At 38.6% G+C, this 25,068-nt stretch overlaps 1 protein-coding gene across 7 annotated transcripts in view; it reads right to left on the bottom strand.

Annotated features, from left to right (window-relative positions):
* Positions 1–3,971: 3,971 nt before the first annotated feature.
* The window catches only part of EVI5 (ecotropic viral integration site 5), a 277,111-nt gene continuing 256,014 nt past the window's right edge, over positions 3,972–25,068 (bottom strand). For 6 of the 7 annotated variants that reach the window (XM_015144879.3, XM_077953006.1, XM_077953009.1 and 3 more), the window contains one exon: positions 3,972–5,418. In XM_015144879.3, coding sequence (XP_015000365.1) covers positions 5,104–5,418 — 315 coding nt within the window. In that variant the 3' untranslated portion in view covers positions 3,972–5,103. Of the gene's footprint in view, positions 5,419–22,389; positions 22,532–25,068 lie in introns of those variants that run through there. The other variant, XM_077953015.1, reaches the window with a different exon arrangement.

Genomic DNA, 25,068 nt, shown 5'->3' with positions numbered 1-25,068 from the left:
GTTCTTGAACTTCTGAGCTCAAGTGATCTGCCCACTTTGGCCTCTGAAAGTACTGGAATTACAGATGTGAGCCACTGTGCCCCACCCATTTGTTAACAGTGTTTTGATGCCCCTCCTCTTTTAAAGTTGAAAAGCTGAAGGCAACAGAAATTCTTATAAAATGGAAAACTTTAATTGTTTAAAGCAAAGGCACAAGTAAACATTTCAGGTTATTATACAATGTTACAATAAAAAATTCCAACAGTAAAATGAAACACATTATAACTTTGCTCCTTGGTAGTATATTGAATGTATTATTCTATCATCTCCTCTTTGGAGTGAAAAGAAAGGATAGGCAGATCAATGGATGTGATGTAAAAACTTGGATCATAAATAGCATCCACTATATCTTTAACCAGAAATTGAATTTCAGTAGAATTAAAATTAATTTTTAAAACTTAGTTTTGTTAATAATAGAGCAGCAATAACTTTCAAGCTAAAACTCATTGTTTTAATAAGTAAATAATTGATTTCATGAAATGTTCGCTGTCAATGTCTGGTATGTTAATGTACATTAATCAAGCTGGTCATGAAACAGTTTTACCAAAATATAATTCATATACTTATTTTACTTTAAACTTGAATATTACAGTGCATTATATAAAAGATAAATGAGAATAAGGAACTAAATTATTTCTTATGATGTCAGATATAATATACTTAAAAAGGTGTAGACCTTATTTTCAATCAAAGGCACTATCTGGAGAGTTAACAAGCTGCATCATGTTCAGAGCTGAGAAAAAGTTTTTCTCCTTCCCAAATAACTGGCCGATTAGTTGAAACCTGACATCTCAGCTAGCAAACACTGAATACCTAGTATCTAGCCAAAAAAACAAACAAACAAAAAGACTGTGGGGGTAGAAATTGTGTAAAGTTACATCTTTGACTTCTTTTCCCAGGAAGAAAAAAAAATTTTTTTTTTTTTTTTTTTTTTTTAAAGAGATAGGGTCTTGCCATGTTGCCCAGGTTGGAGTGCAGTGGTTATTCATTCACAGGTGTGATCATTACACACTACAGCCTCAAACTCTTGTACTCTAGTGATCCTCCTGCCTCAGCCTGTTGGATAGCTGGGACTACAGGAGTGTGCCAATTTTTAAAAAGGCTGTTGAAGTGTTTTCTTGATCTAAAAGTGTCTGTTTCATTAACTCAATGCAATTTCCATTTTATTCACATCACTTGTATCCTATACTCGCAGCTTGTCAACCCAGGATGGCAATGACAACCAGGAATGTAATTATCCCAAGGGAGCAAGCTTTCTTATTATGAGTCATTTCAGTCACTTTTCTCCCCTGAATATTACTCAACTCTAAGTGTTTAACTTAACAACATTTAAATATCACAAAGTGTCAGAGATTAAATAAAATTTATCAAGAGAACATTGTCCAATGCTTCAAAGTCTTCAACAACATACTTACATTAATTTGAATGAAAAGGAGTCAAACCAGGGCATGATATCCTATTGCATCCTAAAGGCCTGGAAGATTTTAAACTCTTCTGAGGTGTATTTGAATCAGATCTTCAAAGAAAAGAGTGTTATTTCTAGTTTTTTGTTGTCCAAATTACAAGAGTTTCAACGAATTAAGGTTTCCTTACCATGATTCTTTTAACACCTAATTCCTAATCAGAAATGGTACTTAAGAATATCAAAGTTTAGAATTCAAACATGATTCTGAAAATTTCTTATCTTAAAGTCAAATGATAACCTTTACTCAATAAAGTATACCCTTAAAGGTCTGTGATGCATGCTTTAAAGAACGGTGATGGGATTCTGGAATTCTTTCCTTTCTTTCTCCTTCTCGAAAGATACCGATATCTTTCTACAATTTTCTATGGAATAAGAGACTTCATCATATAAAATGGCTGGCATGTTTTCCCTTTTGAATAGTTCTGAGTATAAGATCCACCATGAAATTTTACGTTTCCAAATCATAAGCTTAATAGCAAAAGCAAACAATTTGACCTACCACTGAGTTAAACTGAAGAAGAAAAACCTGCATTTTAGAGTATCTGTTATCAAGGGTTAGCAAACTTTTTCTGTAAAGGATCAGATAAATATTTTAGGCTACCTGGGCCATATAGTCTCCGTCGCAATGACTCAACTCTGCTACTGTAGCACAAAGCAGCCATACACAGTATTTAAAAGGGTGAGGATGGGTGTGCCCCAATAAAACTTTACGTATGGATTTAAAACGGTGAGGATGGGTGTGCCCCAATAAAACTTTACGTATGGACACCGCAATTTGAATTTCATATAATTTTCATGTGACACAAAATATTAGTCTGTGGAACTTTTCCCCCAACTATTTAAAAAAGTAAAAAGTGGCAGCTGACTGGAATAGCTTGTAGGCTGCAGTTTGCTGACCCCTAGTCTAGATCATTCAGATCTCTTGATGTGAGGGTCAAAGCAATAATGTGGCCATGAATCATCTCACTTCACTTGGGCATTGATAGCCTTTTGAGCTGATAGTATAGAACTCCGAACGAAAAATCCCCAAAGCACAAGACAATCCTACAAGTAAGTAGTATCTACACTTACAAACTGTGTAGAGCTTGTAAGTGTTGATACTCGATATCTATCTGCATATATATTCAGGAAACATTTAAATCAAATTTATTTAAATTACATTGTCAAAAAAGCAGGGAACTGCCAGGTGTGGTGGCTTACGCCTAGTAATCCCAGCACTTTGGGAGGTCAAAGCGGGTGGATCACCTGAGGTCAGGAGTTTGAGATCAGCCTGGCCAACATAGTGAAACCCCATCTCTACTAAAAATACAAAAATTAGCCAGTCGTGGTGGCGTGCACCTGTAGTCACAGCTACTTGGTAGCTGAGGCAGGAGAATCGCTTGAACCCGGGAGGTGGAGGTTGCAGTGAGCCAAGATCGCACCACTGCACTCCAGCCTGAGTGACAGAGTGAGACTTCATCTCAAAAAAACAAAACAAAATAGGGAATTGAGAAATTCTTCAGCTGAACCTTTTCAAAAGCTTTGGTGTTACGGAGATCTAGGTTAAAATCTTGGCTCTCACTGGGTGTGGTAGCTTGCACCTGTAATCCCCACACTTTGGGAGGCTGAGGCAGGAGGACCGTTTGAGACCACGAGTTCAAGACCAGCCTGGACAACACAGTAAGACACCTGTCTCCATATTAAAAAAAATCTTGCCTCTGCTACTTACTAGCTTGTAACCACAGGTAAGTCATTTAACTACCAGAATTTAGCCTGGTGTTAAGGACAGACACAGGGGTATGTTTTCAATTTCATTTCTCAGGCAAGCAAATACCTATAAAAACCTTCCTGGAAAGCCTAGTTCAAAATGTACCTGAAGGCTTAAGTCCTAGGTTTTGACAGAAAACTACTTATCTTTTACTCTATTTCATAATTTTTTTCTCTGCACGCAACATACTGTGCAAAACTGTGCCTCCATACATACTGAATTCTACTTTTCTCTTCCAAGGCTTTTTTCCATAAGTTAACAAAAAAAAAATTTTTTTTTTCATAGGCTAAAATGAGAGTAGAAAGTACCCAGTCAACATATTCATGTCATCTTTCCATAGTGCAAGTATAATTTGGGTGTTTTCTCTAATTTATCAGTGACAGGCATCCTGTTTTCTTGGAAATAATATCTAAATGATAAAGGAAAAACTGGTAGGAAAGGATTCTTATGGCTTTATCTATAGAACAAAAACTAGAGATTCTGAAGATCACGTTCATAGATTATTTGTAGATATAATTGCTATGTTTCTTGGACCTTAGCCCATTACTTAAATTATATTCAGTAGAATATTAGCACTAACTAATATGTGCTATAACCTCTTCAGTCATGAAAAATTTAGTAGTTACATACACATGAAATAAGATTCCACCAATAGTGTTTTCGAACAGGCATCAGTTATGAATTTGCTAGTGCTGAATGCTAAGCAAAATACTAAAGCTCTTAAAATATTAGTGTTTTATTTTTAACTTTTCATTTAACCTATTATTTACAGAAGTCCTGTTAGATGCCAAAAGCAGTTATTTTGCAACATGTATGGTTTTCATATAAAATGATGTTCAATGTTAGGTGGTACAGATTTATAAATATGTACAAATAAACAGTATGTCTGTAGTTAACCTACTACTCTGGTAACCAACACATGGAAGCATCATATGCACATAAATGTTAAACATTAAAACAAAACTTAAAACTCTCAAAACAGATAAGCATGAATTTGTGTTTATATAAAGTCTTTGCGTGTGGGGACTTTCAGTGGCCCACCAATAATTTTCACGGAAAAAAAAACCTCCCAGATACAAACACACAAGGTAAGCTGGGTGCAGTGGCTCACACCTGTAATCCCAGCACTTTGGGAGGCTGAGGCGGGTGGATCACTTGAGGTCGGGAGTTCGAGACCAGCCCACCCAACATGGTGAAATCCAGTCTGTACTAAAAATACAAAAAATTAGCCAGGCATGGTGGTGCGCACCTGTAGTCCCAGGTACTTGGGAGGCTGAGACAGGAAAATTGCTTGAACCCGGGAGGTGGAGGTTGCAGTGAGCTGAGATCACACCACAGCACTCCAGCCTGGGTGACAGAGTGGATCTCTGTCTTAAAAAAAAAAACAACAATAATAAAAACAAAACACAAGGTAAATCAGACGTATGTCTTGGTCAAATGTCTGTAGACAGCCACCTTGAGAACAAATTGATAAACATAAATATACAATTTGCTCACTGAGCATAAAATATTGCACAAGAGCAGTTTTGTCTGAAGAAAACTCAATTTTCCATAGTTTTGAACTTCAAAATGGTTCCCCCATATAGATATAGTTGCATTTTCTAAACAAGAAACATTAATATTCAGTAATACTGTTAGAACCTTGTTTTACACATTAACCATATACCAGTCTACTTTATGGCAATGGTAAGTCAGTGGTAAAGATTTGGCAAAGATAAAAAGGCAGATAAGACTGTAAAATATATATATATGTACATATATATGTACATATGAAACAAATTATTTCCAAAAATCCCTAATCATATGATAGCTGATCCCTTAAATAAATCCATAGTCTAGGTCACAGTGATGGTCAGACAGTGGTTGAATACGACTCTCTTCTTCTCGGGGGCCGCTCCTTTTGAACCACTTGATTGCTCTCTCTGGTCTCCAGCACACTGTCTTCTGTTTCGCTCTCACTACCATCTGCCACTGCGGGGTCCAAAGACATCGAGCCAGATTTTCCGTGCAAAGGAAAACCAACACCAGTTTCCTGTAAGGAATTATCTATAAAATCTTCATCGGAGGAATGGAATGATTCATCATCTCCTATTAAATGGTTGACAATGTGGATTCCATCAAAAGGCGGTTGGCCTGAGAAGCCCCTCTGGCCTTTTAGGCACCTGAGCTGTTAAAACAAAATCCAAATTAATATAGTCAAATGGGGGAAACACACACACACCAAAAAGCAAACATTTTTAAGACTCTTAGCAAAGTTTTAATAATTTGTAAATCATTTTCATCATTTACAGAACTATGGAGACATTTTAAGGAAGAAGGAAGTTTAAGGAAGAAGATGCCTTATTATTTTTCTATTTACAGGTATAATCATAGTTACTAATTTTTGAGTGCCTTCTATGTGTTATATAATGGGCTTATAACTTATTTTTATTTATTTTTTTTGAGACAGGTCTCAGTCTCACTTTGTCACCCAGGCTGGAGTGCAGTGGTGTGATCTCAGCTCACTGCAACCTCCACCTTCCAGGCTCAAGCGATTCTTTCACCTCAGCCTCCTGAGTAGCTGGGACTACAGGCGTGTGCCACCATGCCTAAGTTTTTTGTATTTTTTGTAGACATGGGGTTTCACCATGTTGCCCAGGCTGGTCTCAAACTCCTGGGCTCAAGCAATCTGCCTGCCTCAGTCTCCCAAAGTGTTGGGATTACAGGTGTAAGCCACCACACCCGGCCTGTAACTTATTTTAATTGAATCATAACAACAGAGCTATGTGGTAGATTTTAGTATTTACTTTTCTCATTCTACAGATCAGGAAATGGAGACTCAGGAAGAGTAACTTACTAAGGACATATGTAGCTAGTAGCAGAGTTTACAGTCAAATTAAATCTTCAATATACTAGAGATAATATAATGGACTCCATGTACCTATCACCTAATTTCAACAAGTAACACCCATCACGGACAATCTTTTTACATTACACCCCTCTTGTTCCTGGATAATTTTGAGATAAACTCCAGACATCCTATCAGTTTATCTGTAAATATTTTGCTGGCATTTCTAGAAGGTATGAACTTAAAAACCATACTATCACACACACTATCTTGAGAGAATGTCTCCATAGTTCTGTAAATGATGAGAATGATTTATAAATAATTAAAACTTTGCTAAGAGTCTCTATCCTGTTATAATAGCCCAAAGGCCAGCATATCACTGTCACTCACAGTGGGGGGGACTGCTGCTTCCCACTCATGAGGTTTCCTTCTGCATGGGGGGAGTGCCAGTCCAGTATAGTATTTCTGCCTTCTCTCCCCAACTCCCCCTGGGGAGAAGGTGGGGCTTCTCTTAGTGGGGAGGAGGAGAGAGGAATGGTATGCCTCGCTCATCTCTTTTCCCTTTCTTCCCATCTTTTAGAACGAGGCTCAAGTACTCAATCCGTGGAGTTTTGTAGTATAAGACCCTCACATGAGAAGGCTTAAGGAGGTCAAAAGCTACCTGTTACTGGGTGGGAAAGTCTGACTAATTCTAGAGTTTAGTATTGAAAAAACTGTGCCACATTTAAATCTAAACCACATTTTCCAAAACCAGTTTTATCATAATTAAAACTGATTTATTTTCATCATCTGCCACTTCTTTGCTCAAGTTTCCTCAAACTGCCAAACCCACAACCATGATAGTACCAGTTCTACTCACATACAATTAAGTCATCAGCTCTGCCCTCAAGAGTTTATGTTTTAAATATAAAGCTTGATTTTGACATTCTGTCACTTATTTCATTTCTTTCACGCACCATGAATTTTCTCCTACAATAAAGTGAAGAGTAAAAAACCAAAACCAAAAACAAGAATTAGCTACCAAATATCTACTCTGACTATTAAGAATCTTGCTAAAATATGCTCCACGTCTCCTACCCTCATCCTTGGTTCTAAGGGACAAAGTCCTAGTCACAACCTTTCAATTCTTTAGATAAAGGCAATGTGAAATATTCAGGAAATATTACATACACTTTCAAAACTAACGGTTCTAAGAATAAAGACATTACAGCCTCGCCATAATACCTCCCAGCTTTCCAGAAAGACTTCCAGGAAGAAGTGAAGAAACCTCAGCACTTCCCTGCTTATACATGACAGCAAGAATCAACAGGGATGCTGGGACTCAGAACACTGATGTCTGGCCCAAACAGACCTTCAACTATAAAATTCCTGTGCCCTAGACCAAGTGGACAACTTTATAGTGAGGTACAATGTAATTTAAATAATACCATTCTCCTTGGCAGAACAGAGGGATCTATACTTGGAGTCGAATCTTTAGGAAAAGGGCATAGAGCACCACAAAGGCCTCCTCAAGTTTGTGATACCCACTGCATTGTTACAACTGCCACGTTCTGATGCAACATCCTATCGCCATATTGCAACACACGATTTATAGCTCCAAGTGTTAAATTAAGTCAGTTAATCTCTTCCTTTCTCTTTTTCCCCCAGACCTTTTTGAAGAAATCATATGGAACACGTGTCTTCCTTCTTCCTGGCTGTTATAAAGGAGGAGTATGGCAGAAGAACCACAACTTCCCAACTGTTTGGAAAGCTGCAGCTTTCCTTTGCTCTAACAAAATTTACTGCAATTAAAACATGTAGCCTCATCATCAGATGTAATTATAGAAAATTAACTATAGGTTGAAGGGTCATTTCCTCAACATCAAAGGAATCTCACTAACAGCTGTTAATATAGAATAGCAAAGGTAAAGGAATTTATTGGTGGAGAGAAAAAATGGTGAAGGTAAGCGACTATCTGGTAAAACTGAAGCTATCCCTGGTTATCTGTCCCTTAGACTTAGGTGTGTGCACACTGGATCTGATGAGGGAGGAGTCCTGTACTAGGCCTGGAAGTGGGCATTTGGGGAAGGAATTCCAGGGTACTGAGTACCCAGAATATGTTCTAGAAGGGGTTGCATGAACTTCAGGGTCTTCTGGGAGTCCTCATCCTGTGGAAACGGGTTTGGCTAGAAGAAAGCCACAGCTGGGCCCTCTAAAGTGTAGTCCTGGCTATCTGATCTAAATGGCATACTGCTTATCCTTATTACCAGACTGTCAGGGGCAAACTATGTTTAGGCAACAACAAAAAGCAGGCAGACAATCAACCTTCCCAACCCCCCCCTTTCCTCCAAACAAACAAACAAAAATCCTTCATAGGTATTATCAGTAGCAAACTGAGATTAGCATATTTCAAAATGTAATCCACTAGTCATCTGCATAAGAACTGAGGATCTCTGTCAAAAATGTAGAATCCCTCTTGAGATCTAAGGATTCAAAATTCTGAAAGTGAAATCCCAGAACATACATTTTTTACATGCATCTCAGGAAATTTTGAAATACGGTCAGACCTCTATTATCAGTGGGACCCACATTCATGGATTCAAACAATTGTGGGTCCAAAATAATTAGGAGAAAAAAAAGGATGGTTTCCTGTGTACTGAACATGTACAGACTCTTTTCTCGTCATCATCCCCTAAATGATATAGTATAACAACTATTTACATAGCATTTACATTGGATTAGGTGCTACAAGTAATCTAGAGATGACTCAAAGTATATGGGTGGATGTCTGTAGGTTATATGCAAACACCACATCATTTTATATAAGGAACTTGAGCATCCATGGATTTTTGGTATCCATAGGGATCCTGAAACCAATCCCCCATAGATACCAAGGGATGACGGTGCTCTAAACTCTCAGAATCACTGTGGTAGACCCTCTGGTGCAAATAAAATGGGGCTGAGACAGAAATAAGTCGATTTAGCTGAAATGGAACTATTGATTATTTAGGACAAAAGTGCTTCTGAACTATGAACATCCGACTAGTGTCTGGTATATAGAAATGTACGTGATCTTTCCAGTAGTACAACCAAGCTGTTCTGGGCCAATTCTACTACCTGGTGGTTGACACAAGGAAAACTGTTTAAACGAATTTTTTCTGCAACTTTCTTCTTGTGGTATAGAGGTAGGGTCTAAAGACCTATATAATTAAAACGCCTGAATAACTCTGATGCACATCTCAGAATAGGGACCACTACTCTAGGCAATGGCTTTTGTTTGTACTTTGGTTTTGTTTGAAATCTCTTTGGGCTCATCAGGGAATCAGGAATCTGATAAAAACTACCCATTTGAAAATTACACATACATAATTTATCATATGCTTTTTTTTTTTTTTTTGGTAGGCGGGAGACAGGGTCTGGCACTGTTGCCCAGGCTGCAGTGCAGTGATGCAAACTCAGTTCACTGCAATCTCTGTTTCCTGGGCTTGAGCCATCCTCCCGCTTTAGCTTCCCAAGTAGCTGGGACTACAGGTGCCTGCCACCACACCTGGCAAACTTTTGTATTTTTTGTAGAGATAGGGTTTCGCCATTGTTGCCCAGCTGGTCTTGAACTCCTAAGCTCAAGCCATCTGCCTCCCTTGGCCTCCCAAAGTGCTGGGATTACAGGTGTGAACCACCATGCCTGGCCAAGTGTATGTTTTCGAGGCCCATTGTCTTTCCTAATTTTTGAATACGTACTACATGAGTATCTTCAAACATTGAGCAACAACAAAAATTCTCTGTGAAATGCCAGTAAAAAAAAAAGGTATTATATTTCCAGGTAAAATGAGACATGGGTTTTTTAAAGTCACTGAACGTGCGTGGAAGTATTTTTGAGACTCGCTAAGGAAATAGAGGCACCAGCACTCTCTGTAATTTTTAGTAAAAGACTCCCATCTGAGGGAATCTTGGGATTCCCCAAAAAAGGACCTCAGTTTGATCAACCTACAATGAAGGTCAACAAGTCCTACCCAGGAATTCAGAACACCTACTGGTCTTTAGTTCCCTAGTCTTAATTACCAGAGATTTGAGGATAGTATCTACGAGAAGCCAGGAAAAAAAGGCAATTAGGGGAGAAGAGACTATCTGGGAAGAAGAAAACTTGTAAAAATCATTTATTGCCTCTGCAGACACTGCATCTATGTAAAAATAACAGGATGCTTTAAAAAAAAAAAAAAAAAAAAAAAAAGAGGTCTTAGACATGAATTTCTCTGACCCGAAAGTAATGAGCTTCGAGACTGAAAAGGCCTATCAAGTGTCCAGGACAGTGGATAAAAATAGACCTATACCATGATACATCACAGTGAAATTTCAGGACACTTGAAAGAAAGAAAAGGTAAAGCTTCCCGCCAAAAACAGAAACATGGTTTAGATAAAAGATTGAAGAATCAGAATGGCATCAGACTCTCCAACTGCAAAAGACAAAGCGGTGCCTTCAAAATTCTGAGAAAAAATAATGTCTACATTAAAATTTTTATATTTATCTTCAATTTTAAAAATACCCAAACTACCAAATAAATGTGAGGCTAAGTAAGAGTTAAGAGCAACAAGGCCTTTTTTTGTTTTGTATTTTAAACTTCTTTTGGGTCAATCATGAGATGTAGAATCTAATAAAACCTTTTTATGGTTTATCTCCCATAAACCATTTTTTCAGGAAAGTAGATGATATGCTCCACCAAAATAAAGTACATCAAGGAAAAAAGGCATCTTTTGTCCTTGATGGAAGAAAGAGGAAGTCCAGTACTAAAGTATGGCAAAAGGAATACCTAGGGTAATGAAAAATGTCCCCAACATGACAGCTGTGCAAGAGACCTATAGGCATCCAGCCCAGACTAGAGACTGCAGTGGTCAGAAGAAAGATTTTTTCAAGAAGATGAAATTCATAGAACACCTAAATTGTTGGGATAGAGGAGATTAACACATAAAAGGAGATTTCATGACACTAGAGGACAATTACACATAAGAGAACACACCAAGCAAATGAAAAAACCAAGGCAATCATTTGGGCCCATGTATACCGGCAAAACAGTCACATTAAGACACTATTTCCATATAACTGATGCTATTTGGCAATAAAAAGGAATAAAGGACCGATATATGGATGAACTTCAAAAATATTAAGCAGGCTGGGTGCAGTGGCTCATGCCTGTAATCCCAGCATTTTGGGAGGCCGAGGTGGGTGGATCAGTTGAGTTCGGTACTTCGAGACCAGCCTGGCCAACATGGGGAAACTTCGTCTCTACTAAAAATACAAAAATTAGTTGGGTGTGGTGGCGCACGCCTGTAATCCCAGCTTCTCAGGAGGCTGAGGTATCAGAATTGCTTGAACCCCAGAGGCAGAGGTTTCAGTGAGCCGAGATCATGCCACTGCACTCCAGCCTGGGAAACAGAGTAACACTCTGCCTTAAAAAAAAAAAAAAAAAAAAAATATATATATATATATATATATATGTATATAAAAATATATATATGAAAGTTGAGTGAAAGACACAGGAGACCATATATTATATGATTCCATTTATATGAAATGTCCAGAATAGGCAAATCTTAATAGAGACAGAAAGTAGATGAGTGGCTGCCTAGAACTGGAGGAGAGAGAAGAAGAAAGGGGGTGATTGCAAATAGGCATGCAGTTTCTTTTGGGGTGATAGAAGTATTCTAAAGTTGTGCATATAGTTGCAAAACCACACAAATATGCAAAACCCATTGAATTTTATACTTAAAATAGAATTTTATGATATGTAAGTTATATCTTAATAAAGCTTTTTTTTGTTTTGTTTTGTTTTAAAGTAGAGCCAGAAAAACAAGAACATCATTTTCCAACTCCCCTGATAACAACATCTTGGAAACATGTGAAAAATAAAACTTCCCAGGCCCTGTCTTCAGTCTCCACTCCAGAAGAAAGGCCTGAGAAGAGGCATACTTAAGCGCTTACGTGCTTGCTGTTCTGTTGTGAGTGACATTTATATAATTCTAATGATGTAAATGTAAACTAATGATGTACATCCTGTAAACTAATCTAACAAAAATCACTACATTAGTAGAATGGAGGGATAAAAAGTTTGTGGGTTCATGGTGGGGGGTGAGGAGGATGAAAAAGAGATAAATCCTTCGCTATGTAAAGATGCCAAAACTGAACACTCAAGAATTAGAGGCCAGGCACGGTGGCTCACATCTGTAATCCCAGCACTTTGGGAGGCTAAGGCGGGTGAATCGCTTGAGCCTAGGAATATGAGACCAGCCTGGGCAACAATGTGAGACCCTGTCTCTACAAAAAACACAAAAATTAGCTGGGCGTGGTGGCGTGTACCTGTAGTCCCAACTACTCAGGAAGCTGAGGTGGGAGGATTGCTTGAGCACAGGAGGTCAAGGCTGCAGTGAGCTATGATGCTACCACCACTGCATTCTAGCCTGGGTGATTAAGTGCGACCCTGTCTAAAAAAAACCAAAAAAACAAAAAAAGAATTAGTTTGAAAATAGTGGCCTGCAGAAAGCAAGTATGAGATTGCTTCTTTTTTTTTTTTTTTTGAGACAGGGTATCACTCTGTCACCCAGGCTGGAGTGCAGTGGCACGATCTCAGCTCACTGCAGCCTCTAGCTCTCAGGCTCACTCCCACCCCAGTCTTCCAAGTAGGTACAGGCATGGGACACCACACTTGGCTAATTTGTGTATTTTCTTTACAGACGGAGTTTTGCTATGTTGCCCAGGCTGGTCTCAAACTCTTGGGCTCGTGCAATCCACCCACCTTGGCCTCCCAAAGTGCTGAGATTACAGGCGTTAAGTCACCCTGTCCAGCCAAGACTGCTTCTTTTTGTAAAAGTCTTTTAATTATTCTTTGGCTCTTTAAATTATGTGTATGACAAATGTAAACATTAAAAAATTAAAACCTCCACTTCAAAAGAAGAAACAAAATATATGCTTTATCCAAAATTCAAAGACTGACAGCTGGGTGTGGTGGCTCATGCCTATAATCCCAGCACTTTGGGAGGCCGAGGCAGGTGGATCACTTGAGGTCAGGAGTTCAAGACCAGCCTGGCCAACATATGAAACCCTGTCTCTACTAAAAATACAAAAATTAGCTGGGTGTGGTGGTGCATGCCTATAATCCCAGCTACTTGGTAGGCTGAGGCAGGTGAATTGCTTGAACCCAGAAGGCGGAGGTTGCAGTGAGCTGAGATTGTGCCACCTCACTGCAGCCTGGGCCACAAAGTGAGACTCCATCTCAAAAAAAAAAAAAAAAAAAAAAAAACCCAAAACCAAAACAATTCAAAGACTGACATTAAATCATAATCAAATAATGTCAAAAAATTATCAATGATTGCGTGGACTTCTTTTTTTTTGCAGGCATTTTAAAAGCTTAACAGCATAAGAAACTACTGGAAATTGTCAAAAAATGGTCTTCCATATTTTAGTTTTATTATTTACTACATAAACTATACCTCAACTAAAGGCACCTTAGAAAATAAAGCAATTCTATAGTTCACAATCCAGAGATAATCCATTAACATTTTAATATAGCTTTCAAGATAATTTCTCTAACCTTACTTACTTTTCAAAAATGGATTGGTCATTATACATGTTGTTTAATAACCTGCCTTTTTACTTAATAACATATCAAACATTTCTTGCTGTCATAATCTTTAACCGGCTGCATGGTATCTCATTTAGCAATGTGCCATCATCTGCTTAACCGATTTTGTTTGAAAATTTAGTTTTCCATCTCCTCACAATAGCACTGCCATAAACTCAGTTTCTGAACTCACAGTTCTTCAGAGCTGTCTTATTCTTTCGTTAAGATATATGGCCAAAAATATGAAATACAGCACGAGTTTTAACACTGAACTTTGAACACAGAACTTTGATTTCTATGTTTAAACTGTCCTCCAGAAAGGTGGTTAAGAATTTACACCCTTGCTGGGCATGGTGGCTCATGCCTGTAATCTCAGTATTTTGGGAGGCTGAGGCAGGCGGATCACAAGGTCAGGAGCTTGAGACCAGCCTGGCCAACATGGTGAAACCCCGTCTCTACTAAAAATACAAAAATTAGCGGGGTGTGGTGGCAGGCACCTGTAATCCCAGCTACTCGGAAGGCTGAGGCAGGAGAATTGCTTGAATCCAGGAGGTGGGGGTTCACTAGCTGAGATCACGCCACTGCACTCCAGCCTGGGTGACAGAGCGAGACTCTGTCTCCAAAAAAAAAAAAAAGAATTTACACCCTCAACAACACTGAAAAGTTCTGGTTTCCCTACAACTTTGCATCCTTTTTTGCTTTTTCATTTTTGTCAGTTAGATAAGTAAAAAGTTTAAAACATTCATTCATGAGGCAGGGTCTCCCTCTGTCACCCAGGCTAGAGTGCAAGGACACAATCATAGCTCACTGCATCCTTGAACTCCTGGGCTCAAGTGATCCTCCTGTCTCAGACTCCTGAGTAGCTAGGACTTAACAGGTGCATGTCACCATGCATGGCTTTTTTTTTTTTTTTGAGACAGAGTGTCGCTGTGTTGTCTTGGCTGGAATAAAGTGACAAGATCATGGCTCACTGCAGCCTCAAAACTCTGGGCTCTAGCAATTCTCCCACCTCAGCCACCTGAGTAGCTAGGACTACAGGAACACTCCACCACACCAACTAGTATATATTTTATTTCTGTAGAGATGAGGTTTCACTCCGTTGCCCAGGCTGGTCTTTAACTACTAGCCTCAAGCAATTCCCTCACCTCAGCCTTCCAAAGTGGTGGGATTACAGTCATGAACCACTGAACTTAGACCGTGACTAACTTTTTTTGTAGAGGCAGGGTCTCACTATGTTCCCTAGGCTGGTCTTGAACTCCTGGCCTCAAGCAATCCTCCTGCCTCAGCCTCCCAAAGTGCTGCAATTATAGGTGTGAGCCACGGTGCCTGGCCTTTAACTTTTTATTTTGGATATTTTTTTTTAAAAATAAAGTGAATAATTCAGTGAACCCCCATGTTGTCATCACCTTGCTCTAACAATCATTAAAATATGGCCACTTTGTTTCCATGTTAACATTCCCCCCTCCACCCTCACCCTGGCAACCACGGACTATTTATTTGTAAGCAAATGAAAAAGGATTTTTAAATAATGATCTTGGCCTGTTGAAATAGCTATATTTCAGCATTTTTAAAAATTTAATATATATATATTTTTAAAATTACATAATCAAATTCAGTCCTTCACATTATTTTATCTTCAAAGATGGGTATATAAAATAAGTAAAAACAAGTTTATGTTATAATCTTTGTTTCTTTCTAATGAATGTCTTCTAGTTTCTGTAACATTTTAAAATAATGTATTTCAGGTATTCATTAGATGTGCTATCTTCCAAATAACATCAGCAAAAAGAGTCACAACTACCAGAAAGACATTCTCATTGGCTATTCAATTCAGCGAGCCGCTCTAGAGTCCTTACTTCTGTGAGAATATTAGAGATGTTAAGAGTAGCCTTCTGACTTGCTAATTCTCTAGACCAGTAATTTGGTATGTATAATAACCGCCTGGGTGACTGGACGTGGTGGCTCATGCTTGGAATCCCAGCACTTTGGGAGGCCAAGGCTGGCAGATCACTTGAAGTCAGAAGTTCGAGATCAGCCTGGCCAAATGAAACCCTGACTCTACTAAAAATACAAAAATTAGCCGGGTGTAGTGGTGCATGCCTGTAGTCCCAGCTTAGCCCCAGCTACTCAGGAGGCTGAGGCAGGAGAAAGGCGTGAACCTGGGAGGTGGAGCTTGCAGTGAGCTGAGATCGCACCATTGCACTCCAGCCCAGGCGACAGAGCAAGACTCCATCTCAAAAAAAAAAAAAAAAAAAAAAAAAAAAGGAACTGCCTAGGTTTATTATTTAAAAAAAAAAAAAAAAGATTCTTGAGCCCTACTCTCAAACATGTGAATTCAGCAGGACAGGCCCGGGAGTTTGTATTTTAAACAAGTACCCCAGGTGATTCTGAAGAGGGTGGTTGGTCCATAGATCCTACTTTGAGATGCCCTGCTCTAAAGGAACTGGATTTGGGAATTGACTATATTAGACCATGTTAAGAAAATTTGACAAGGGTAAATAAATTTAGAGGTAAAGATTCCTTGTTAATTTATCACTTCCATTTTCACACTGTCCACTGACATATTTTTAAAATACTCTAGCCTAAATGTGGACACACAACCAACCAGAGCGGGGAAAAATCAAAATGAAAATAAACATGAGGCTAGTAAATAATACCTTTAAGATATGACCTAGTCTTGGGAGTTTACAGATACCTTCACCATCTAGTTTCAAATCTAGGCCCATTAAGGTGTTTTGTGGGATTCATCACTGAAGTGCACCCAATTTTAGACATCTCAACAATCACAGTCTACACTTCAGAGAACATGTGTGTTTGGGTGAAACAGCATCAGAACCTTTTCTTTTCTTCTTCCTACTAAGTGTCAGTCTTCAAGTTTTATTCCAAGGATCAGCTTCATATCCAGGTGACAAGCCACATCCTTTAAGGAATAATATGTCCACCCTTAGGAATATAATCTTAGTTTACAGACATTGATAGATCAACTACTTTTTTGTTTTTGTTTTTAGACAAAGTCTCACTGTGTTGTCCAGGCTGGAGTGCAGTGGTGTGATCTCAGCTTACTGTAACCTCTCCGCCTCCCAGGCTCAAGCAATTCTCCTTCCTCAGCCTCTTCAGTAGCTGGGATTATAGGCGCCCACCACCACACCCAGCTAATTTCTTTTGTATTTTTGGTAGAGACGGGGTTTCACCATGTAGGCCAGACTGTTCTTGAACTCCTGATCTCAAGTGATCTGCCCACCTTGGTCTCCCAAAGTGCTGGGATTACACGCGTGAACCACTGGCGCCCAGCGAGATGAAGTATTTTTTAATACAACAACTCAACAGCCATAGGAGAGACACATACATTGGGGTGTGTGTGTGGGGTAAGTTGGAGGGGGCATTTTGTTATAATAAGATATGAGTCAATTAAGAATCAGTGCCAATGACAATGTTTTATTTATTTAGTTATTTATTTTTAAAACAGAGTCTCAATCTGTTGTTCCAGGCTGGAGTGCAGTGGTGCAATCTCGGCTGACTGCAACCTCTGCCTCCCAGGTTCAAGCAATTCTCCTGCCTCAGCCTCTCGAGTAGCTGGGATTACAGGCCTACACCACCATACTTGGCTAATTTTTGTATTTTTAGTAAAGATGGGGTTTTGCCATATTAGCCAGGCTGATCTTGAACTTCTGGACTCAAGTGATTCACCTGTTTTGGCCTCCCAATGCTGGGATGACAGGGGTGAGCCACTGCACCCAGCCAACAATGCTATTTTGATAAAATCCCACTAATATACCCATGTTTCTTGACTAGGTTAGTAATTTTAGGTTGACTTTTGGAATATTCTTATGATAATTTGTTTGAAATTTGTGGATTAAAAATGATTAGGTGCCACTGCTAACATTTTAAAACCATTCTTCATGATCAGCTCATCAGACACTGGTACTATTATTAAACCATCAGTCTGTTGCTTCTTTCAGACCCAGGCTCTCATTAGAACAGTAGGAAAGTTTTGCTGTAATTATATTCCCGTTTTATTTATTTATTTATTTTTTCTTAGGCCAGATATCCATACCAACCCAGTTTTAGATAGGTCTCAGAAGATTATCTCTATGGAAACCCAGGAACTTTAATATAAATGTATACACACAAACATACAAATGAAATATATGTTTCTTAGGGTCAGGCCCTTTCCAAGACTTTGAGTAGGGTTTTGGCTTCTAGAACAACTGAGTCTGTACCAATTATTGTTTTTGTTTTTCTTTTGAGATGGGGTCTCCCTGTGTCACCCAGGTTGGAGTGCAGTGGCACTATCACAGCTCACTATAGCCTCCACCTCCCTGATTCAAGCAAGCCTTCTGCCTCAGCCTTCCGAGTAGCCGAGATCACAGACATGTGCCACCATGCCCAGCTAATTTTAAAATTATTTGTACAGATGAGGTCTTGATATGTTGCCCAGGCTGGTCTTGAACTCCTGGGCTCAGGTGATCCTTCCACCTTAGCCTCCCAAAGTGTAGGGATTACAGGCATGAGCCGCTGTGCCCAGCCACCAATTATTCTTTCTAGGTAGAAATTATCACATGGTGTCACATCTGAAAAGCCTAATTAGATATGAAAACATGTGCTTAAAATATGGAGGCAAGAGAGCATGGTAGGTCTGAAGAGCTGTTAAGAAGTTTAATATTAGTCTATGAGGGTGTTTGGGTTAGGGGGAGTGACATGGAGGAACCTTAAATGCATATTGCTAAGCAAAAGAAGCTTAGCAAAAGGCCAGATAGTGTATGATGATGACTATATGACATTCTGGAAAAAGAAAAATTATGGAGACAGTAAGCAGTAGTTGCAGGAGTTCAGGGGGGAGAAGTGGGATGAACAGGTGGAACATAGGAGATTGTTAGGCAGTATAACCATTTTCTATTCTACTGTAATGGTGGATACATGTCATTATATATTTGTCAAAACATATAGAATGTACAACACAAATGTAATGTACAACACTAATGTAAACTATGGACTTCAGTTAATAATAATGTGTCAATGTTGGCTCATCAATTGTAACTTATGTATTAAACTACTGCAGGATGTCAATTATAGGAGAAACGCAGAAGGTGTTGAGGGGGCATATGGTAACTCTCTTAATTTTCCACCTAATTTTTAATTATTCTGTAAATCTGACTGTCCCCCAAGATAAAGTCTACTGGTTAACAATTAGATGTTCAGTGTTTTTTCCTATGGCCACAACGCTGTAATGGCAAAATTGCTTGAGAAAAGTTTGACGCTATGTGTGTTTCAAGAATGTATTTAGGGCCAGGCGCAGTGGCTCATGCTTGTGATCCCAGCAGTTTGGGAGGTCGAGGCAGGTGGATCACTTGAAGTCAGGAGTTCGAGACCAGCCCGGCCAAAGTGGTAAAACCCTGTCTCTACTAAAAATACAAAAATTAGCCAGGCAAGGTGGCACACGCCCGTACTCCTAGCTACTTGGGAGGCTGAAGTAGGAGACTCGCTTGAACCTGGGAGGTGGAGGTTGCAGTGTGCTGAGATGGTGCCACTGCACTCCAGTCTGGGTGAAAGAGTGAGACACTGTCTCAAAAAAAAAAAAAAAAAAAAAAAGGAAAAAGAAAATAATATATGTATTTAGGCTCATTTTAAAGTGAAACAAAACACAGGAAAAAATGCACAGATTTTAAGTGTACAAGTTGGTAAAATTTTACTTACATAAATAGTCATGAAATTATCACCCAGATTGAGCTATAGTGCATTTCCCACACCCCAGGAGACTCCCATGTGTCTTCATCCAGAAATTGCCCTACACTCTTCCGGTAACCATCATTCTGACATCTACCATCACACAATAGTTCTGTCTATTCTTGTATTTAATATAAAGGATTATATGGTATGCCTTTGTTTCTGTATCCTGTTATTCAACATTATGTCTGTGAGATTCACCAATGTTGGCATGTAGCATGGTAGTTCATGCTTTTTCGGTGTGGCACAGTATTGTATTTGTGATTACATCATAATTTATCCATTCTAATGTTAATGGCCATTTGGGTTGTCTCCAATCTATTACATATAACACGATTACAAGCATTCTTAAACATGTCTTTTGGTTAATATATGCACTCATTTCTCTTGAGTGTAACTTCTGCGTCATAGAGAAGATTTAGTAAATACTGCCAAACCATTTTCCACAGTTTGTAATAGGTTCCTTAATTTTTGCAAGAGAACTTTTACCTTACTTTCTGCCTAGTTAATTGTCAAAGCCAATTAATGGTCCCTTAACTGACCACACTGAGTAACTTAATTCCATGTTCTTAATAGAAAATACAACACTGAATTTTCAGCTATCCAATCATGTTAGTGAAGATATGGGAATAGGAAGTCTTGTACATTGCTGGTGGGAGTGTAAATTTGTATAAGCACTTTGGAAAATGGCTTTGCAGTATCGACTAAAGTTGAATGTCTACACCCTTCATACCTAGAGTAACTATACACTTCAGTGTGCTTGGGACAGTGCTAGCTTATCCCTGTTGTTACATAATAATTTTTAATTATTTTCATTCTCAAAAGTGTCCTCGTTTGAACAATTATAGTAGTCACCCAGCAATTCTATTCCTAGGCATACGAAAAACAGAAATAAATATATTACACCAAAAATTTTATAACAGGGCTCATAACAGTTTTATTCTTAATAACCCCAAACGGAAATAACTCCAATGTATACAATAGTCAAATGCACAAACTATGATATATTCGTAAGAGATGAACAGACTACTGCTGCATGGGACTACATGGATAAATATCAGCGCTGAGTGAAAGATCCAAAACCCCAAATAACTCATTCTATATGATTACATTAGTAAAATGTTAAAAACCAGGGATCTTGTTTGTGATATCAGAAGTCAGGAAAATGAGGAGATGAGGGAGAGTGTGTGGGAGCAGTGGCAAGGGCCTTCTGAAATCCCGGTAATGTTCTAGTTCTTCACCTGGCTGAGAATTAAATGGGCATGCTCATTTTTGTGATAATTCATCAAGCGAGACACTTATGGTGTGTATTTTTCTGTACATATCTCATACTTCAATAAAAATGTATCCTAAATAAAAGTCTAAGAAATAATATCTATAAAAGGTTGTTGGAAAGACATGCAATGCCATTCATTCTTCCACTAGTATACCTCTGGATCTAACCAGATGACCAGTAAGTTATGTATTTAGATCCCACTGTTTTTACCCATTGCAAAATAGGTCTTTATATGTTAAACCATTAGCCTAACACTTTCCTGTTTAGTACATTTCCTTATGCTCTTCATATAGACCCATAAGAGAAATTTCTTTCAAAGTTTAGAAATAGGAAAAGAACAACTGGTTTGGCTTTGTCTTACTAGACACATTTTTCAACATGTTATGCTCCTTACTTTGCTTTGGCTACCAAATATGTGACCTACTTTGATACTGTATGCATTTCTGTTTGCTAATATTAACTCTCATCTTACTAGATTTCACCTTACCAATGATTCTTTTAACTGTTAGATTGAATCATACATTGCCACTTTTTAAGTGAATGTCAAGTATCAGTAATTTATTTTGTTTTAACCTAGTATTTGATTATTTTTGTGTCATGTATTCATACAAACTGCGTAAAAATCTATGGGGAACAAGGTAGGGTATAAATACAAAAATAAACATTTGTCACTGTGCATAATGAGTCTCAGTTTCAATTATTTGTTTTGTTGTATTCTAAGAATAAGGTCATTCATAAAACAATCAAATATGGCTCCACATTTATTGGTAGTTTGACCATTTAGATAATAATAGAAAGACTAGCCAGAACCAAATCCCTTATCCAATAACAAAATAAAAACAAACAAAAAATGTGCTTCTTTTATTTTTAAAGTCTTTTTTTGTTTTCTAGTATTATGCTGATATTGTTAAACTATTAGCATTTTTATAAACCATTTTAAAAATAATGTTTATAGTATTTAAATCAATGGACATATTTTCATAAATACTTTCATAAAAATTGTACTTATTGTATTTTCATAAATACTTTCATAAATACTGTACTTAACACATGATTGAATGTGTTATTAACACATGATTGAATATATGTAGATAATTTTTTCTAAATCATATGATTTGACACTAGAGCTAAATATTTAAAATAAGTACTGTTTGGAAAAATATGGAATAATTGGTTGCTGTAGATGTATTCTATCTCTTCTGTTAGTCCCTTGATGGCAGGGATTATTTCTGAATCATTTTTATATCCTAGAACTTAGTACTCTGACTTGATAAGAGCAGGCACATTACTTGGTAAGAGCAGGCACATGAACTACACTGAAAAGATGGTAGGATTCTTGAAAAAGCCCTAGGTAGCAAGGCCACTGAGGCCAGACTGCCTCTCCAGATTCCCTCCTCTCTGGGCAGGGCATCTCTGAAAAAAAAACGGCGCAGCCCCAGTCGGGACTTATAGATAAAACCCCCACCTCCCTGGGACAAAGCACCTGGGGGAAGGGACGGGTGGGGGCACAGCTTCAGCAGACTTATACATCCCTGCCTGGCAGCTCTGAAGAGAGCAGCGGATCTCCTAACACAGTGTTCAAGCTCTGATAAGGGACAGATTGCCTCCTCCAGTGGGTTCCTGACCCCCGTGTATCCTGACTGGGAGACACCTCCCAGTAGGGGCCGACAGCCACCTCATACAGGAGAGCTCTGACTGGCATCTGGCAGGTGCCCCTCTGGGATTAAGCTTCCAGAGGAAGAAACAAGCAGCAATCTTTGCTGTTCTGCAGATTCCACTGGTGATACTCAGGCAAACAGGGTCTGGAGTGGACCTCCAGCAAACTCCAGCAGACCTGCAGCACAGGGGCCTGTCAGAAGGAAACCTAACAAACAAAAAGGCATAGTATCAACATCAACAAGAAAAAGGATGTCCACTGACAGATCCCAACTGAAGGTCACTGATTTCAAAGACCAAAGGTTGATAAATCCGCGAAGATGGGGAGAAACCAGCGCGAAAAGGCTGAAAATTCCAAAAACCAGAATGCCTCTTCTCCTCCAAAGGATCACAATTCCTTGCCAGCAAGGGAACAAAACTGGATGGAGACTGAGTCTGATGAATTGACAGAAGTAGGCTTCAGAAAGTGGGTAATGACAAACTCCTCCGTGCTAAAGGAGCATGTTATAACCCAATGCAAGGAAGCTAAGAACCTTGAAAAAAGTTAGACGAATTGCTAACTAGAATAAACAGTTTAGAAAAGAACATAAATGACCTGATGGAGCTGAAAAACACAGCATGAGAATTTCATGAAGCATACACAAGTATCAATATCTGAATCGATCACGCGGAAGAAAGGATATCAGAGATTGAAGATCAACTCAATGAAATAAAGCAAGAAGACAAGATTAGAGAAAAAAGAGTGAAAAGAAACAAACAAAGCCTCCAAGAAATATGCGACCATGTGAAAAGACCAACTCTACATTTGATTGGTATACCTGAAAGTGATGGGGAGAATGGAACCAAGTTGGAAAAATCACGATATTATCCAGGAGAACTTCCCCAACCTAGCAAGGCAGGCCAACATTCAAATTCAGGAAATACAGAGAACAGCACACAGATACTCCTTGAGAAGAGCAACCCCAAGACACATAATCGTCAGATTCACCAAGGGTGAAATGAAGGAAAAACTGTTAAGGGCGGCCAGAAAGAAACGTTGGGTTACCCACAAAGGGAAGCCCATCAGACTAACAGCAGATCTATCAGCAGAAACCCTACAAGCCAGAAGAGATTGGGGGCCAATATTCAACATTCTTAAAGAAAATACTTTTCAACCCAGAATTTCATATCCAGACAAACTAAGCCTCATAAGCGAAGGAAAAATAAAATTCTTTACAGACAAACAACTGCTGAGTGATTTTGTCACCATCAGGCCTGCCTGACAAGAGCTCCTGAAGGAAGCACTAAATATGGAAAGCATCAGCCGGTATCAGCCACTGCAAAAACATACCAAATTGTAAAGACCATCGACACTATGAAGAAACTGCATCAATTAGCGGGCAAAAAAACCAGCTAGCATCATAATGGCAGGATCAAATTCACACATAACAATATTAACCTTAAACATAAATGGGCTAAATGCCCAATTAAAAGATATAGACTGGTAAATTGGATAAAGAGGCAAGACCCATCAGTGTGCTGTATTCAGGAGACCCATCTCACATGCAAAGACACACACAGGCTCAAAATAAAGGGATGGAGGAATATTTACCAAGCAAATGGAAAGAAAAAAAAAAAAAAAAGCAGGGGTTGCAATCCTATTCTCTGATAAAACAAACAAAGATCAAAAGAGACAAAGAAGGCCATTACATAATGGTAAAGGGATCAATTCAACAGAAAGAGCTAACTATCCTAAATATATGTGCACCCAATGCAGGAGTGCCCAGATTAATAAAGCAAGTCCTTATAGACTTAGACTCCCACATAATAATAGTGGGAGACTTTAACACCCCACTGTCAATATTAGACAGATCAACAAGACAGAAGGTTAACAAAGATATCCAGGGCTTGAAATCAGCTTTGGACCAAGCAGACCTACTGGACATCTAGATAACTCTCCACCACAAATCAACAGAATATACATTCTTCTCAGCATCACATCACACTTATTCTAAAACTGACCACATAATTGGAAGTAAAACACTCCTCAGCAAATGCAAAAGAATGAAAATCATAACAAACAGCATCTCAGACCACAGTGCAATCAAATTAGAACTCAGGATTCAGAAACTCACTCAAAACCGCCAAACTACATGGAAACTGAACAACCTGCTCCTGAATGACTACTGGGTAAATAACGAAATGAAGGCCGAAATAAAGATGTTCTTTGAAACCAATGAGAACAAAGACACAATGTACCAGAATCTCTGGGACACATGTAAAGCATTGTGTAGAGGGAAATTTATAGCACTAAATGCCTATAAGAGAAAGCAGGAAAGATCTAAAATTGACACCCTATCATCACATTGAAAGAACTAGAGAAGCAGGAGCAAACAAATTCAAAAGCTAGCAGAAGGCAAGAAATAACTAATATCAGAGCAGAACTGAAGGAGATAGACACACGAAAAACCCTTCAAAAAAAATCAATGAATCCAGGAGCTGTTTTTTTATTTTTTTTAAAAGATCAACAAAATAGATAGACTGCTAGTCAGACTAATAAAGAAGAAAAGAAAGAAGAATCAAATGGGTGCAATAAAAAAAAAATAAATAAAGGGGATATCGCCACTGATCCCAAAGAAATACAAACTACCATCAGAGAATGCTATAAACACCTCTATGCAAATAAATAGAAAATCCAGAAGAAATGGATACATTCGTGGACACATACACCCAAGACTAAACCAGGAAGAAGTCGAATCCCTGAAT

This window comes from Macaca mulatta, chromosome 1, assembly GCF_049350105.2.
Source record: "Macaca mulatta isolate MMU2019108-1 chromosome 1, T2T-MMU8v2.0, whole genome shotgun sequence".
Lineage (NCBI taxonomy): Eukaryota > Metazoa > Chordata > Mammalia > Primates > Cercopithecidae > Macaca > Macaca mulatta.
This window is presented reverse-complemented; position numbering and strand designations above follow the sequence as displayed.